The sequence below is a fragment of the Rhinoraja longicauda genome, chromosome 22 (assembly GCF_053455715.1).
Source record: "Rhinoraja longicauda isolate Sanriku21f chromosome 22, sRhiLon1.1, whole genome shotgun sequence".
NCBI lineage: Eukaryota > Metazoa > Chordata > Chondrichthyes > Rajiformes > Arhynchobatidae > Rhinoraja > Rhinoraja longicauda.
Window position 1 is genome coordinate 32,319,852 of NC_135974.1, and position 18,494 is coordinate 32,338,345.

Sequence of the window (18,494 nt, forward strand, 5' to 3'; positions counted from 1 at the left end):
TCCCTTTACAAAGGAGATGAGGAGGAATTTCTTTAGTCAGAGGGTGGTGAATCTGTGGAATTCCTTGCCACAGACGGCTGTGGAGGCCAAGCCTTTGGGTATTTCCAAAGCAGAGATTGACAGATTCTTGATTGGTATGGGTGTCAAAGATTATGAGGATAAGGCGCCGGAGACCCAGGTTCGATCCTCACCTCGGGCGTTGACTGTGTGGAGTTTGCACGTTCTCTCTGTGACCTCGTGGGTTACCTGTGGGTGCTCTGGTTTCCTCCCGCATCCCAAAGATGTGTGGGTTGGGTGATGTCTGTAAAAATAATTGCCCCTAATGTGCAGTGAGTAGATGAGAAAATGGGATATCATGGAAATGTGAATGGTTAAATCAATGATCGGCGTGGACTCGGTGGGCCAAAGGGCTTGCTGCATGCTGTATCTCTAAACTAAACTAAAACTCTGGTGACACGCAAGAATAATGTACAATATTTTGCTGTACAAAGATTTTTTAATTTGGACGTTTAAACAGAAATATTACCCGATTGCAGCCAAGTAACATGCTTAGAATAGTAAGCTTCGTTGCAATCAATTTGTTGCCCAATTAGTAAATGAACAAAAAATATTAAGGCAGACAATTGTCAAAACGTAAATAAAAATTTATTGCCTATCAGGTTAAACTTACTATTTCAATAAAATAACATTAATCAAACTTTCTGTACAATGTCGAATTTTTTTTTTTAAAACTACATCACAAACCTAATTTATTTACATTAGCAAAACAATGGTTACCAGCATTATACACATCAATGGCTTTGTGTGAAATGGTATTAAGTCATTGTATGAAAGTGCACCTCTTCCTTGTGGCATTTGATAAAAAGTATTGCACTGGTAATGACAGTAGCTGTTAAGAGCTTTGTACTTTCCTTCATCTAAATCAAGCAAAATGATTGTCTTAGTTTTAAGAATCAGTGGGTGGTGAATCTGTGGAATTCTTTGCCACAGAAGGCTGTGGAGGCCAAGTCAGTGGATATATTTAAGGCAGAGATAGATAGGTTCTTGATTAGTACGGGTGTCAGGGGTTATGGGGAGAGGGCAGGAGAATGGGGTTAGGAGGGAGAGATAGATCAGCCATGACTGAATGGCGGGAGTAGACTTGATGGGCCGAATGGCCTAATTCTACTCCTATCGCTTATGATCTTAAGAGTCTATGAATTGACAACTTCCACAGGAGAGGTGCGACCTATTTTGGACTTTCTAGGACTTCAAGTGAAAGACAATTGCATTAATGATCCTGAACGTTTAACTGTTGTGCTGGAGGCAAGACTCAAAATAACTACAACACTCTCTGAGCAGTTTGAAGCATTTTTAAATTGGACAAACAACTATATATACATAATTTTGCTATTTAACAGACATGTAAACAGTGGATCACTACATTTGAATGCAAACTCACAGGATAATTCTATTTCTGCCGAATACACGCAGATTGTCAATTCAGAGCTACGGACACAACTTCAGTGTATGTGAGATTGCCAAAGTATCTATCTGTGCCAAAATCTTTCATTGACTCCTTTCAAATCTTTGCTTAACAAATTCGGAATTTCAATCTGGTACACAGTAAGCCGAGGGGGGAAAGGGGTAATGAGGAGGGGGGAATAAAAAGCACAAATTAGGCATCGGAGCTAAAAATGCTTCTTATTTCAAGATGTATAGAAAAAGTCCAGAATGTAGTCTGATGTGCAACCCAAGTCTATTAAAGACTTGATGTAACACAGCAGTGAACGGGATAACATACAGATTTCTGTCTGATGGAAAAGCCCCGGTGGAGATTATGCACAAGCAGACACATTTTAATGGCCCCAAAGTAAAAGTCTGGCATCAATCCCCATTTCAGATCACACCCTGGGAATGGTCACCTGCCTCACTTGAAGGAGCTACTGACACCTATTCACACATCGCAAGAATCCTCAAGACAAAAAAATGGGAGGAGAGGATTAAGGAAGAAAAAGAAATGAAATATTGCATCTGTACAGTCTCACCAAGCTGTCCCAGCAAAATCTCCAGACTTCGAACTGCACAGAACCCAGTTAACTAGGTTCCTGCACTGAAGACACACAGACTACATCAACATAAATGTTATACAAATGCAAGGATAAAACTAAGAGTGGTCTGAGATTCTCTAACTGGGAAACTACAGCACTAGATTTTTCACAAGGCTCAACTGAACCAAACACGAGTCTGAAGTGAAGGTCTCGAACCAAAACGTCACCTATCCCTTCTCTCCAAAGATGCTGCCTGACCCGCTGAGTTACTCCAGCATTTTGCGTCTATCCACAAACATTTTGGTCAATGCTTTTGGGTCAGGTTGATATTACTCAACTGCAATTTGAACGTTGTTCAGTGGAAATTGGTTTGAAACAAAGTTCCATTTTCTAGAGGTGTAGGAAGGGTCTGCAGATGCAGGCTTACACTGAAGATGGACACAAAATGCTGGAGTAACTCAGTGGATCAGGTGGCATCTCTGGAGAAAAGACATAGGTGACGTTTCATTTCAAAGTCTGAAAAAGGGTCACCTATTCCTTATCTCCAGAGATACGCCTGACCCGCTGAGTTACTCCAGCATTTTGCGTCTATCCATTTTTAAGGCAGAGATAGATAGATTCTTGATTAGTACAGGTGTCAGGGGTTATGGGGAGAAGGCAGGAGAATGGGGTTAGGAGAGAGAGAGAGATGGATCAGCCATGATTGAATGGCGGAGTAGACTTGATGGGCCGAATGGCCTAATTCTGCTCCTATCACTTATGGCCTTATGAACTTATGACTTTCTAGATTGTAGACACCCGAGGATACAGATTGATAAGCATTAGAAAATAGAAGGTCGGTGTCAGGATTGAAAATTTGTTACCTTACTTCTGATCACCTGAATCGAACGCAAAACTTTCACATCCACAATTTAAAAGCACTTACACGCAAACTCCACTAACAAGGCAGATGCCGGCCAGGTAAACGGTCAGCGTGGTTTTAAAACAAATGCAACTGAAAATATTTTACAATGTAAAAAAATAGATTAAATGTGATAAAATATTTACCGTGTTAGCTTTGAACAAAGTTGTACTCAAAGAAAAAGCAACTGAATTGTAGGGGGCTATTTCTATATTTTTAAGGCACTTTTAAAAAGGGCTTTAAAATGGAACTCTGCCCATCAGCGATGGTGTATGCCTTGTGCAAATGTACCACAGATTTTTAAAAGTTAGTACTAAAATCAAAATTCTTGCAAGTCCCCTGACTCATCTGTGACACAAAGGGCATAATTTAGAACAATTCAGACAGTTGTTATATAATCCTGCCCTAAACATCAGCAAATAAATACTTGCTGGTAAAATACCACTGGTAAAATAATATAGTCTGCCTACTTCTCCTCTCAAGTACCCAAGTTCAATTGATCTTTCATTAGTTCAGTTAACAGATTTTGTGTGAATAGATACTATTTAAGAAGCATTTAAGATCTCCGCTCGGATGTAAACATGACGTTGTATTTCCATGCCCGGCCAACTTTTCTTCATTTGTCAACAGATGGCTTAAATAAAGCGGTCAATAATTTAACATGGGTGAATTTTTCCCCTCAGTTGTTCGAAGTAAGAATGGATGTCATTACGAGTCCCGACAAGATAGCTCCATCCAACAAGACTGCCAGTGCCTTCGTTCGAAAACTTGCGAGTGGAATTCTTCAGATTTTAGCCAAATGTGTGCAACACTACTGAGATGGTTTTAGAAATTTGAGGGGCTTTGCTTTATAATTGAATTGTAATTCTACATAGAAGGGCTAATGGTTTAACCGTCGCGTTGCATTTCAGTTCTTAACTTATACAGCTATTGTTCGGTTTTTGAAAGTATGTACATGGGGAATTAAAGTATTCATTCAGTAGAAGACCAGGTACAGTTCCAGACAGTCCAGGTTTATAGTATTTGATACTGCTGCCTTGGAAGGGCTTAAAACTAGGGATGTGTCATGGTGAAGCAAGTTTTAAATTGCTTGACTAAAATCGGAATCACTTGCAGGATGGATCTTGACCCATATAAACAGACTTGATTCCTGCAGCTACACAGCATATGGAGGCTGTGTGGACAATATCTCAGCTCCATGCAAGTTGCAGGTACAGGTCCACCACCGATTTTCCGGCAATTGGTTGTCCAGCACTTCCTTTAAACCGGACAAAATTACAAGAATGCACTTGAAACCGCCCCCTGGAAGTCCCCCCCAAAAATGTGGTGCCTAGGCCGGGTGAGGTGGCCGATCCCGACCTCATCGGGACTTCCGCGGCCGATTGAATTTGTTCCCTGCGACCGGGGGCTCTGGAACTCAACTTTTCCGGCAGATCCATTCCCATCGCCAACTTCCAAGGCCGACTTTGCCGGGCCGGTGCCTCGGCCCCTCGGTGGAACGTTCCGGTACCGTTGGACTCCTCTCAGAGGCCGTGACCTCTGTTGGTCTGGCAACACGGACTCTGGAACCGAGGGGTGCGGGGAAATCAGTGGTGGACCTGCACTCGTTAAAAATGTAGAATAGCTGGAACATGGTCGAGCTAACGCAGCGACCTATTCATATTTAACTCTGCTTTTGTTTCATGAATTTGAGGCAGAATTTTTGATATTCTAAAAACCAACATCATCATTGCAATTGGCATCATTGCAACTCATGAAGAAAGGGGAAGGGGAGTAATGGTGGGCAGGGTTGCCAACTGCCCCATATTAGCCTGCACATCCCAGTATATTGGACTAAATTGGTTTGTCCCGTACGGGACCGCCCTTGTCCCCTATTAGGCCCGGGGCGGGGGGGCGCTGTAGGCCCGGACACTTGAGTCCTGGACACTGGAGGCCTGAGCAACATCCAACGGAGGTTGCATAGCAACCCGCCTCCCGGCCCGGGTGGCCACCATTGGTGGAGCGGGAGCACGTGGCCGCTGGCTGGGGCGGTGATGTCACATTTGGTCCCTTATTTGGGAGTGAGGAAGTTGGCAACCCTAATGGCGGGTGACAGGGGTGTGCGTGCACACACACACACACATTAGCAATCTATTGTTGTTAGTTAGCAAAACCTGAACCGTCTCATGCATGTCCCATCCACAAAGATATGGTTCTTTTCAATAGCTGTTATATAGGCTGACTTAGCTACGATATCCATGAGCTGGCAGAGGAGGGCTGAACAGCTTGATCACTACCAGTTTGATATAAATGGATATACACGAAGTGACTCCAGTCCCGATGCAGCTTGCAACGCCGCTATGTTACTGTGCAAACGTAGGCACTCCAGAGCTTGAATTAACGACGAAACACAGACGCCACAAGTTGACCTTATCCCAGCAGCTCCAATTCCCTGAAGAATCAGGAATCCGCAGCGAAGCAACTTTCATAGATCTCCATCTGAAGGTGGCTGGCAAAGACGGTATAGCCTAGGAGAAAAGTGAAGGGGATTGCAAGTTTACAACGTGTCGGAAGGAATTGCAGATGCTGCTTTATACTGGAGATAGACACAAAGTGCCGGAATAATGTAGCGGGTCTGGCAGCATCTCTGGAGAGAAGGAATGGGCGACATTTCAGGTCGTAACCCTTCTTCAGACTGGATAAGGGTTCTGACCCGACACATCACCTATTCCTTTTCTCCAGAGATGCTGCCTGACCCGCTGAGTTTCACCAGCATTTTGTGTCTATCTGCAAGTTTACAATCTTTTATCCTCTGAAGAAATATACTTTTACAAACGTCTAACAGATGCACCACAGAAAGCCGACTGTCGGTTTGCATCGCAGCTTAGGTTGGGAACAGTTCTGCCCAAGACCACGAGACATTGCAGAGAGTTGTGGATGTTCCAAACACAGTCCATCACACGGAGCAGGCACCCCGCCTACATTTCACGATGCCTCAGAAAACCAACCAACATAATCGGCAGCACTGATGCGCAGCGGTAGAGTTGCTGCCTCATGGCGCCAGAGACACGGGTTCAATCCTGACTACGGGTGCTGTCTGTACAGAATTTGTACGTTCTCCCCGTGACCTGCGTGGGTTTTCCCCGGGTGCTCCGGTTTCCTCCCACACTCCAAAGACATACAGGTTTGTAGGCTAATTGAAAATTGTTCCTCGTGTGTGTGTGTAGGATAGTGTTAGTTTGTTGGGACCGCTGGTCGGCGTGGGCTAGATGGACTGAAGGGCCTGTTTCCATGCTGCAACTCAAAGCTAAATCAAAGACTTGTCCCAGGCATCGTTCCTTCTTCTCCCTACTCCCGTCAGACAGAGGATACAGAAGCTTGAAAGTGCGTACCACCAGACTCAGGGACAGCTTCTTCCCCTCTGTTATCAGGCTTCTGAACGGTCCTTCCATAAGCTCGGGTACTGTCCGATTCACCTCTGCCCCATTGCGGACATTGGACTTTGTCTGTGAAACTGCTGTGCTACAATGCTGAGAATTGTATTCTGCACTCTCTATCTTCACCTTTGTGAATTGTACTTGAGTTTGACTTGATTGTACTTAGTTTAGTTTAGAGATACAGCGCGGAAACAGGCCCTTCGGCCCACCGAGTCCGCGCCGCCCAGCGATCCCCGCTCATTAACACTATCCTACACACACTAGGGACAATGTTTACATTTACCCAGTCAATTAACCTACATACCTGTACGTCTTTGGAGTGTGGGAGGAAACAGAAGATCTCGAAGAAAACCCACGCAGGTCACGGGGAGAACGTACAAACTCCGTACAGACGGCGCCCGCAGTCAGGATCGGACCTGAGTCTCCGGCGCTGCATTCGCTGTAAGGCAGCAACTCTACCGCTGCGCCACCGTGCCGCCGTTAATGTTTCTTAAACGTTGCGATAGTACCTGCCTCAACTACCTCCTCTGGCGGCTCGTTCCACACACCCACCACTCTTTGTGTGAAAAAGTTACCCCTCAGATTCTTGTTAAATCTTTTCCCCCTCACCTTAAACCTATGTCCCCTGGTTCTCGATTCCCCAACTCTGGGCAAGAGAGTCTGTGCGTCTACCCAATCTATTCCTCTCATGATTTTGTACACCGCGATAAGATCACCCCCTCAACCTCCTGCTCTCCAAGGAATAGAGACCCAACCTGTTCAACCTCTCCCTGTAGCTCAGACCCTTTGAGTCCAGGCAACATCCTGGCAAATTTTAATTGGATCGAGCGGTTGAAGGAAAGAAAGGCATGCGTTTGGCTTCGAATTAGTTCATGTACTTGACAGGAAATAGCACCTTCAAATATTTCAAATCCTGTCTGCCATTTGAAATATTTTTACATTCCCAATATGAGCTGGATTGCAAACATGCTGAAACGCTAGTCTGCTAGTCCTGGCCGACATACAAGAAACCACCGGCATAACTGCTACACCTCACACATTAATGCCGCAGCGCAAACACTTGCAACCCACCTTGGTACAGACTGGGGCATCTGATCCATCACTTTTAGGTTTTTGGCAGAGTTCTCAACTCTTGCACCCTGGAGGAATTAAAAAAAACAACTATTTGTTTTATTATTTTTTATTAAAAACACCACTCAGATTGTGGGGCTTGGCAGCTTGCATCTTGGAGCGAAAGGCTCGGGCTTTGAGTTCATTTACTTTTACAGGCGCCGCGGGAAACATTTTATCGGGAAGCATGGCAGTGTGGCTTGGGCGCAGGTCCATTCAAGGCCGCAAGAAATTGTAGAGGATTGTGGACGCAGCCCAGACCATCACACAAACCAACCTCCCTTCCATTTCCCCTGCAACCGCAGGAGATGCAACACCTGCCCCTTTACCTCCCCCCCCCCGCCCCCCGACTCCATCCAAGGACCCCGACTGCCTTTTCAGGTGAGGCAGAGGTTCACCTGCACCTCCTCCAACTTCATCTACTGCATCCGCTGTTCCAGGTGTCAACTTCTCTACATCGGCGAGACCAAGCGCAGGCTCGGCGATCGTTTCGCTGAACACCTCCGCTCAGTCCGCCTTAACCTACCTGATCTCCCGGTGGCTCAGCACTTTAACTCCCCCTCCCATTCCCAATCTGACCTTTCTGTCCTGGGCCTCCTCCATTGTCAGTGAGGCCCAGAGCAAATTGGAGGAACAGCACCTCATATTTTGCTTGGGTAGTTTACACCCCAGCGGTATGAACATTGACTTCTCTAACTTCAAGTAGCCCTTGCATTCCCTCTCTCTCCATCACCTCCCCCTTCCCAGTTCTCCCACCAGTCTTATGTCTCCGACTACATTCTATCTCTGTCCCACCCACTCCCCTGACATCAGTCTGAAGAAGGGTCTCGATCCGAAACGTCACCCATTCCGTCTCTCCAGAGATGCTGACTGACCCGCTGAGTTACTCCAGCATTTTGTGTCTCCCTTCCATTGACTCCATTTATACCTCACGCTGCCTCGGCAAGGCCAGCAGCATAATCAAGGACGAGTCGCACCCTGGCCATTCCCTCTTCTCACCTCTCCCATCAGGCAAAAGGTATAGAAGTGTGAAAAACCCACACCTCCAGTTTCAGGGATAGTTTCTTCCCAGCTGTTATCAGGCAACTGAACCATCCTACCACAACCAGAGAGCAGTCTTGAACTACTATCTACCTCATTGGAGACCCACGGACTATCTTTGATTGGACTTCAATGGCTTTATCCAGCACTAAATGTTATTCCCATATCATGTATCTGTACACTGCGAATGGCTCGATTGTAATCATGTATTGTCTTTCCGCTGACTGGTTAGAACGCAACAAAAGCTTTTCACTGTACCTCGCTTGGTAGAGGTGACCGTAAACTGACCTGAAACAGGTATTTGAAGGCTTTACCTGTTTGCGCATGATGTCTGTGGCCTGCATGATGCATCTCGGTAACAGCCCATGGCTCCGTGCTAAAATGACCGCTTGCTCCAGAGTCACGCTCAAAGTACTCCTGCATAAAATTAACATTTCAGGCCCCATTAAAGTTGTCTCTGAGCGAATGCACGCAGAGTCTTTTACCCAGAGCAAGGGAATCAAAAACCACGAGGACAGAGGTTTAAGGTGAGAGGGGAAAGATTTAATTGGGGTATCGTTTTCAGAGGATATATGGAACGAGCTACCAGAAGAGGTAGTTGAGGCATGTACTATTACAGCATTTAGAAGACACTTGGGATGGGTACATGGATAGGAAACGTTTATTGGGAAGACCAATTTTGGAGTGGCACGGTGGCGCAGCTGTACAGGTGCGGTATTACAGCCCCAGAGACCCGGGTTCGATCCTGACTACGGGTGCTGTCAGTACGGAGTTTGTACGTTCACCCTGTGAGCACATGGGTTTCCTCGCACATTGTGTAGGTTAATTGGCTCTGTAAACTGTCCCTGGTGTGTAGGATAGAACTAGCGTACGGGTGATCGCTGGTCGGCACGGACTCAGCGGGCCGAAGTGCCTGTGTCCACGCTGTTTCTCTACACTAAACTAAGACCCAGGTTCCATCCTCTTCCCATTAATAGGCCTTTGGAATAACACACAGCTAGTGTACGGGTGATCGTGGGTTGGCACGGACTCGGAGGGCCGAATGGCCCGTTTCCACGCTGCATGTTTAAACAGTTAAGCGTCAACCACGATCGGCGGTCTGCAGCACACGTGTCAGACGGGCGGTCTCCTTCATTGAAGGACATGAGTGAACCAGGTGGGGTTTTTATGACAATCTGGTAGTTTCCTGGACAGTGTTACTGACACCAGATTTTAATTCCAGGCTGGTTTAATTACTCAGACTTAAACCCCCAACTGCATTGGTGGGATACAACCATGTATCCCTGGATCAATGATCCAGAACTCTGCTGGCTGCTCCAGTGTCTTTACCACTGTGCTAAAGCAAACTTCAAATCCAATACCCCACCTTCTGGCATATCTAGGACAATGGGCAGTGTTGTATAAACCTGCTGCCTCTCGGCACCACTATATGTCCTGTGCTGTCTGTGGGCAATTTGCTCAGTCCCCCTCTTTAACCATGTGGGTATCATCTTGATGCTTCCTTACTTCCACATTCCATCAGGGCGGCACCGTGGCGCAGCGGTAGAGTTGCTGCCTCACAGCGTCAGAGACCCGGGTTCGATCCTGGCTACGGCTGCTGTCTGCACGGGGTTTGTACGTTCTCCCCTGTGACCGCGTGGGTTTTCTCCGGGTGCTCCGGTTTCCTCCCACGCTCCACATAGACGTGCAGGTTTGTAGGTTAATTGGCCTCCATCAATTGCCCCCAGGGTGTGGGACAGAACTAGTGTACGGGGCTCGTCGGTCGGCACGGACTCGATGGGCCGAAGGACCTGTTTCCAAGCTGTATCTCTACAGTAAATTAAACTAAGATCCGGGTTCCATCATGACTTGGGTTTGATCCCGTCTAAGTGGAGCTTGTACGTTATCCCTCTGACCCACTGGGCTTCTTCCGAGTGCATGCAGGTACAGCAGGCAAAACCAATGGAATGTTGGCCTTCATAACAAGAGGAGTTGAGTATAGGAGCAAAGAGGTCCTAGTGAGACCGCACCTGGAGTACTGTGTGCAGTTTTGGTCTCCAAATTTGAGGAAGGATATTCTTGCTATTGAGGGCGTGCAGCGTAGGTTTACTAGGTTAATTCCCGGAATGGCGGTACTGTCATATGTTGAAAGACTGGAGCGACTAGGCTTGTATACACTGGAATTTAGAAGGATGAGAGGGGATCTTATCGAAACGTATAAGATTATTAAGGGGTTGGACACGTTAGAGGCAGGAAACATGTTCCCAATGTTGGGAGAGTCCAGAACAAGGGGCTAACAGTTTAAGAATAAGGGGTAGGCCATTTTGAACTGAGATGAGGACAAACTTTTTCAATCAGAGAGTTGTGAATCTGTGGAATTCTCTGCCTCAGAAGGCAGTGGAGGCCAATTCTCTGAATGCATTCAAGAGAGAGCTAGATAGAGCTCTTAAGGATAGCGGAGTCAGGGGATATGGGGAGAAGGCAGGAACGGGGTACTGATTGAGAATGATCAGCCATGATCACATTGAATGGCGGTGCTGGCTCGAAAGGCCGAATGGCCTCCTCCTGCACCTATTGTCTATTGCTCCGGTTTCCTCCCACTTCCTGAAGACGTGTAGGTTAATTGGGCTCTGTAAAGTTGCGTCTAGTGTGCAGGGTTGAGGATGGGAAAGTGGGATAACGTGGAACTAGAGTGAACGGGAGATCGATGGTTGGCGTGGACTCGATGGGCTGAAGGGCCTGTTTCCAGGCTGCATCTTTAAACTAAACATTTATTCAGGGAGTGCTGTGGAAATGATCACGGCACTGTTATTAATGAAGTGTAAGTGAACCATGAGGGTTTATTTCACCAATGCATCTGTTCCAGCAAACCAGACACCAATGGTTTCCGATATCGGGGGTTTGCAATTACTCTGAAGCATTCCAGCAAAGATACTGCATAACGTGCATGGGCGGCACAGTGGTAGAGTTGCTGCCTCACAGAGCCAGAGACCAGGGTTCGATCCTGACTACGGGTGCTATCTGTACGGAGTTTGTACGTTCTCCCCGTGATCTGCGTGGGTTTTCTCCGAGATCTATGGTTTCCTCCCACACTCCAAAGACGTACGGGTTTATAGGCTAATTTGGGGGGGGAGGGGGGGTGTGTGTGTGTGTGCGTGCGTGCGTGCGTGATAGTGTTAGTGTGCGGGGATCGTTGGTCGGTGCGGACTCAGTGGGCCGAAGGGCCTGTTTTGCGCTGTGTCTCTCAACTAAGCTTTCACTGCAGGTCTGTGCGGACCAGAATGATATGAGTTACCTCTGTATGCCCGTGCTGCACATGACCATTTGGCAGGCTCCAAGCCGGTTACAGAGCTCCGAGGATATCGGCAGCACCGCGATACCAGACGCACTGCCGCTCACATTTGTCACGGCTGCTGCATTCTTGGGATTGATGTACAGTTCCATGAGTCGTTGCAGCTCCTCCAATGCATTCAGTGGTCGCAGCAACTGTGCATTTTAAAAGAAAGCAAGACTGCAGGTGTTACCATTTTACCGAGTAAGAATCCCACTGGACTTGAAAAGATATTATCCGCTATTCTCACTACCACCACCTTCATTGTCTCGGACACATGTGCTGGAGTAACTCAGCAGGTCGGGCAACATCTCTGGAGAACATGGATAAGTGACGTTTCACAGAGTGCTGGAGTAACTCAGTGGGTCAGGCAGCATCTGTGGAGAACATGGATAGGTGACGTTTCACAGAGTGCTGGAGTAACTCAGCGGGTCAGGCAGCATCTCTGGAGAACATGGATAGGTGACGTTTCAGGTCGGGGTCCTTCTTCAGACCAAGCAGGGTTCCGGCCAGGAACGTCACCTACTCGTGTTCTTTGGATCGGTGGCATTTCAGACGGAGAAGGATCCTGCACCGAAACGTCACCTGTCCATGTTTCCAGGGATGGTGCCTGGCCCGCTGAGTTACTCCAGCACTTTGCGTCTTTTTGTGTGTCAAGCAACATCTGAAGTTCCTTGTTTCTGTCACCATTGTTTAGCTTAGTTTAGAGATACAGCATGGAAACAGGGCCTTCAGCCCACCGGGTCCATGCCGACCGACGATCACCGATAGTCCTTCTCCAAAGACCAGTTTACCTTTTGCTCAAAACACAAAAGTACTAGGAACTCAGCGGGTCAGGCAGCATCTGTGCAGGGAATCGTAGAATGTTGTGGTGGGGGGGGGGGGGGGGGGGGAGAAAGGTGGAAGAGAGAGGAGGGGCTGGACAAGGCCAAGCAACTGATCGGTAGATCAGGGGGGGGGGGTGACTGGGAGACGGGTAGAGTAAGTGACAAAGTCTAAAGATGACAAGGAGGCAAAAGGACGTCAGGTACGGAGAGAAGAGGAGTGAAATGTAAAGCCAGAGGGACAGATACAGTTGGAATACATCAGCCTGAAGAAAAGGCCTAATCCAAAATGTCACCTATCCATCCCCTCCATTTTGTGTTTTGTTCGTGATTCCAGCATCTGCAGCTTGCTTTATTTCCTTATTCCTTTTTGCTGTTGTTGCAATATACAGGATCGATTTAAACCCCAAAAAATGTTTGCCTCATATAAAACTGAATTTCAACCTCCTCCCACCTACATCAGCATGTTTGTTTATGCCTTTTTCTCTCCCTCCCCATTCTCTAAGCAAAACTGTCTTTCTTGGCATTGCAAAAAGTGCCAATGCAAGCTAAATGGAGCAGTTAAAAGACAGTGCAATAAAGTCAAAGTAGGGAACTGAAGACAGAGGGGCATATTTTGCAGAATTAGGAACAACCAATAGCTAAGACAAACCGGAGGATTTGCCAGGAGCTGCAGATGCTGGTTTACACACAAAAAAAGACACAAAGTGCTGGAGTAACTCAGCAGGTCAGGCAGCACCTCGGGAGAACGTGGATAGGTGACTTTTTGAGCCAAGACCCTTCGCCAGTCTCGATCCGAAACGTCACCTATCCATGTTCTCCAGAGATGCTGCCTGACCCGCTGAGTTACTCCAGCACTTTGAGTCCTTCTGAGGATTTGTACACTGGGTGTATCTTTGCTTGATAATGGTGGTTAACCTGACACTCCATTTGACACCAGCTATTCAAAAGCGGACAAGTCATTCAGTTAACAAGAGTTTGCTTTCTCTCGAGAAGCATCTTACCCTGTTGATCTTTACAGCTGTAGCAGAGGAATCAGAAGGTAAATTAGACCGTTCCAGATAGAATGCCCTGCGGAAAGATCAAAATCTTAGAATGCAATTTGATTTCCTGATGGAAACTCATTTGGAAAACCCCAATGTTTTTTGCAACATTAAGTTTAATCGAATTAAGAATTAGATCTTAATTCTAATTCAGATCTAGAATTAGTACGAGAGGGTTACTGTCCAATTCACCTCTGCCCCATTGCAGACGGACATTGGACCTTGTCTCTGGAACATGTGCTCTACAATACCGAGAACTGTATTCTGCACTCTGTACCTTTCTCTTATGAGAGGGACTCTACACACTGTACTTGACTTTGGTTTGATTATATTTATGCAGAGCATTATTTGATTCTGCTTGGATGGCATGCAAAATAAAGCTTTTCACTGTACAATAGACAATAGGTGCAGGAGGAGGCCATTCGGCCCTTCGAGCCAGCACCGCCATTCATTGTGATCATGGCTGATCATTCTCAATCAGTACCCCGTTCCTGCCTTCCCCCCATACCCCCTGACTCCGCTATCCTAAAGAGCTCTATCCAGCTCTCTCTTGAATGCATTCAGAGAATTGGCCTCCACTGCCTTCTGAGGCAGAGAAGTCCACAGATTCACAACTCTCTGACTGAAAAAGTTTTTCCTCATCTCAGTTCTAAATGGCCTACCCCTTATTCTTAAACTGTGGCCCCTTGTTCTGGACTCCCCCAGGTACACCTGACAACAATAAGGCTAAACAGGATCTTGGCTGGGTTTTAATTAGAATACACTCAGAAGAGTTGGGTCTTTAAAAAGGCAAAAGGGGTTTGGAGGGAATGGTAGATCAGCCATGATTGAATGGCGGAGTAGACTTGATGGGCTGAATGGCCTATCTACTCCTCAAACTTGTGACCTTAAGGAGACTTGGTGCAGCGGTAGAGTTGCTGCCTTACAGCGCCAGAGACCCGGGTTCGATCCTGACTACGGGTGATGTCTGTACGGAGTTTGTGTGCTCTCCCCGTGACCTGCGTAAGCTTTCTCCGGTTGCTCTGTTTCCTCCCACACTCCAAAGACGTGCAGGTTTGTAGGTTAATTGGCTTGGTAAAACTGTAAATTGTCCCTGGTGTGTGTGTGTAGGATAGTGTTGGTGTGTGGGGATCGCTGGTCGGTGCGGACTCTTACAAAATTCTTAAGGGGTTGGACAGGCTAGATGCAGGAAGATTGTTCCCAATGTTGGGGAAGTCCAGAACAAGGGGTCACAGTTTAAGGATAAGGGGGAAGTCTTTTAGGACCGAGATGAGAACGTTTTTTTTCACACAGAGAGTGGTGAATCTGTGGAATTCTCTGCCACAGAAGGTAGTTGAGGCCAGTTCATTGGCTATATTTAAGAGGGAGTTAGATGTGGCCCTTGTGGCTGAAGGGATCAGAGGGTATGGAGAGAAGGCAGGTATGGGATACTGAGTTGGATGATCAGCCATGATCATATTGAATGGCGGTGCAGGCTCGAAGGGCCGAATGGCCTACTCCTGCACCTATTTTCTATGTTTCTATATGGGCCAAAGGGCCTGTTTCCGTGCTGTGTCTCGACACTAAACCAGACGCGTTACAAATCTCTGGGTGTTTCTCCTCCCAAATCTTGCTCGGCAAATAATAATCTCACCTGACTTTTCGATGATAATATTTAACTTTGTCAAGAGATGCTGAATTGATCTGTTGTTGAAATTCTTCTGCCGTCACATTGTCTGGACAACACGGACCTTGGAGAGCTACAGAGGAATATTAGAAAATAAAATAGAAAAATAAAATGAAATCCTTGGCCTGGCTCTGCTGTGACTGGTTAAAATAAAGTTATCACACAAAACTACCGATCATGAACAACACTAGAATCTTTTTTTTAAAAACAGCAAAGAGCAATGAATCAACAAGCCAACCACAGCTTAATCACAAGATTTTACTTTGATCTTTCTCTTCAATTTTAATTTGTTTTATTTAGTGTCATGTAGCATGGAAACAGGCCCTTCGGCCCAACTTGCCCACACTGGCCACCATGTCCCATCTCTACTAGTCCCACCTGCCTGCTTTTGACCCATATTCCTCTAAACTAATGTTTTCAAGAGGGATTTAGATTTGGCACTTAGGCCTAAAGGAATCAAGGGATATGGGAAAAAAAATCAGGAACGGGGTACTGATTTTAGATGATCAGCCATGATAATATTCAATGGCGGTGCTGGCTCGAAAGACCGAATGGGCTACTCCTGCACCTATTTTTCTATGTTTCTAATCTGTCCTAACCATGTACCTGTCTAAATGTTTCTTAAATGTTGCGATAGTCCCTGCCCCAACTACGTCCTCCAGCAGCTCATTCCTTATACCCACCACCCTTTGTGTAAAAAAATTACATCTCAGGTTCCCATTAAATCTTTCTCCCATCTCACTTTAAACCTATGTCCCCAGGGAATTGAGGAATGCAGTGGAACAGAGGGATCTGGGAATAACTGTGCATTGTTCCCTGAAGGTGGAATCTCATGTGGATAGGGTGGTGAAGAAGGCGTTTGGTATGCTTGCCTTTATAAATCAGAGCATCGAGTATAGAAGTTGGGATGTAATGTTAAAATTGTACAGGGCATTGGTGAGGCCGAATCCGGAGTATGGTGTGCAGTTCTGGTCGCCAAATTATAGGAAGGATGTCGACAAAATGGAGAGGGTACAGAGGAGATTTACTAGAATGTTGCCTGGGTTTCAGCACTTAAGCTACAGAGAGAGGTTGAGCAGGTTGGGTCTTTATTCTTTGGAGCGTAGAAGGTTGAGGGGGGACTTGATAGAGGTTTTTTAAATTTTGAGAGGGACGGACAGAGTTGACGTGGGTAGGCTTTTCCCTTTGAGAGTGGGGAAGATTCCAACAAGGGGACATAGCTTCAGAATTGAGGGACAAAAGTTTAGGGGTAACATGAGGGGTAACTTCTTTACTCAGAGGGTGGTGGCTGTATGGAATGGGCTTCCGGTGGAAGTGGTGGAGGCAGGCTCGATTTTATTATTTAAGAGTAAATTGGATAGGTATATGGATAAGAGGGGATTAGAGGGTTATGGTCTGAGTGCAGGTAGATGAGACTAGGTCAGGGAGAGTGGTCGGCGTGGACTGGTAGGGCCGAACGGGCCTGTTTCCGTGCTGTAGTTGTTATATGGTTATATGGTTCTCAATTCTCCTACTCTGGGAAAGAGATTCTGTACATCTACCCGATCTACTCCTCGCATGATTTTATAGACCTCTATAAGATCGCTCCTCATCCTTCTACACTCCAAGGACTAGAGTACCAGCCTGCTCAACCTCTCCCTATAACTCGGGCTCTCGAGTACTGGCAACATCCTAGCAAATCTTCGCTGAACCCTTTCAAACTTGACAACATCTTTCCCATATTGATTTTCGTGTTTATCATATGTTACCTATTGTGTTTACAGGCCTAGACACACAATGCTGGAGTAACTCAGCGGGTCAGGCAGCATCTCGGGAGAGAAGGAATGGGTGACGTTTCGGGTCGAGACCCTTCTTCAGACTTCTCAACAGTCTGAAAAAGGGTCTCGACCCGAAACGTCACCCATTCCTTCTTTCCCGAGATGCTGCATGACCCGCTGAGTTACTCCAGCATTGTGCGTCTACCTTCGATTTTAACCAGCATCTGCAGTTTTTTTCCTACGTGTTTATAGGCCAGTGTGCTGCCATAAATAAGGATTTCATTGTTCCCTTGGCAATTAAACGGCTGGAGCAATTGGGCTTGTATACACTGGAATTTAGAAGGATGAGGGGGGATCTTATTGAAGCATATAAGATAATTAGGGGATTGGACACATTAGAGGCAGGAAACATGTTCCCGATGTTGGGGGAGTCCAGAACAAGGGGCCACAGTTTAAGAATAAGGGGTAGGCCATTTAGAACGGAGATGAGGAAGAACTTTTTCAGTCAGAGAGTGGTGAAGGTGTGGAATTCTCTGCCTCAGAAGGCAGTGGAGGCCAGTTCGTTGGATGCTTTCAAGAGAGAGCTGGATAGAGCTCTTAAGGATAGCGGAGTGAGGGGGTATGGGGAGAAGGCAGGAACGGGGTACTGATTGAGAGTGATCAGCCATGATCGCATTGAATGGCGGTGCTGGCTCGAAGGGCTGAATGGCCTACTCCTGCACCTATTGTCTATTGTCTAAGAATAATCAGGAAACAGATCGATTAAGAAACCTTACATACAAGATGGGTTTCTGTCACAGTTTAAAGGATGGCTTATCAGAAACAACTATGAAAACTGCAAGTCCTAACGGGTCTAACAGATGTTGAGAGAAAAAGTTACCAACAAGTTTCCTGACAAGAGCATTCCTTACAAACAAGCATTGGGGACACTGGAGAATTTGTAGGATTGTTTAATCTTGCTCTGAAGGAAGACTGCAGCATCGATAAAGTTCAATACCTTGAGTGAAAAGTACGGCATGCAGTTTTAAACTTCCCCCATTCTGAAACTTAGAAGGCAACGCTGCAAAGTGATGACTATCGAGGAAAAATATAACTTTCAGTGCTTGCCGGCTTCCATCGACCTGGTAAGTGACAGAGTTATCTGCAAAAAATAAAATTAAAACTATCAGCTCGCAAATATTTCACTGTCACAGGCCAAAGATCTATTCCATGCTTTGTCTCAATACTCTGTGGGAAGGGATGTACTGTGGCACGGTGGCGCAGCGGTAGAGTTGCTGCCTCACAGCGCCAGAGACCCGGGTTCGATCCTGACCCTGGGGGCTGCCTGTATGGTGTTTGCACGTTCTTCCCATGACAGCAACCTGCGCATCTTTGGAGTGTGGGAGGAAACCGGAGC

At 46.5% G+C, this 18,494-nt stretch overlaps 1 protein-coding gene across 1 annotated transcript in view; it reads right to left on the minus strand.

Moving 5' to 3' along the window:
* Positions 1-527: 527 nt before the first annotated feature.
* The window catches only part of prex1 (phosphatidylinositol-3,4,5-trisphosphate-dependent Rac exchange factor 1), a 170,291-nt gene continuing 152,324 nt past the window's right edge, over positions 528-18,494 (minus strand). Inside the window, exons 34-40 of the mRNA XM_078419047.1 lie at positions 18,096-18,239; positions 15,309-15,414; positions 13,637-13,703; positions 11,773-11,963; positions 8,813-8,915; positions 7,419-7,486; positions 528-5,438 (exon numbers count right to left, since the gene is read on the minus strand). Coding sequence (XP_078275173.1) covers positions 5,396-5,438; positions 7,419-7,486; positions 8,813-8,915; positions 11,773-11,963; positions 13,637-13,703; positions 15,309-15,414; positions 18,096-18,239 — 722 coding nt within the window. The 3' untranslated portion in view covers positions 528-5,395. The remainder of the gene's footprint in view (positions 5,439-7,418; positions 7,487-8,812; positions 8,916-11,772; positions 11,964-13,636; positions 13,704-15,308; positions 15,415-18,095; positions 18,240-18,494) is intronic.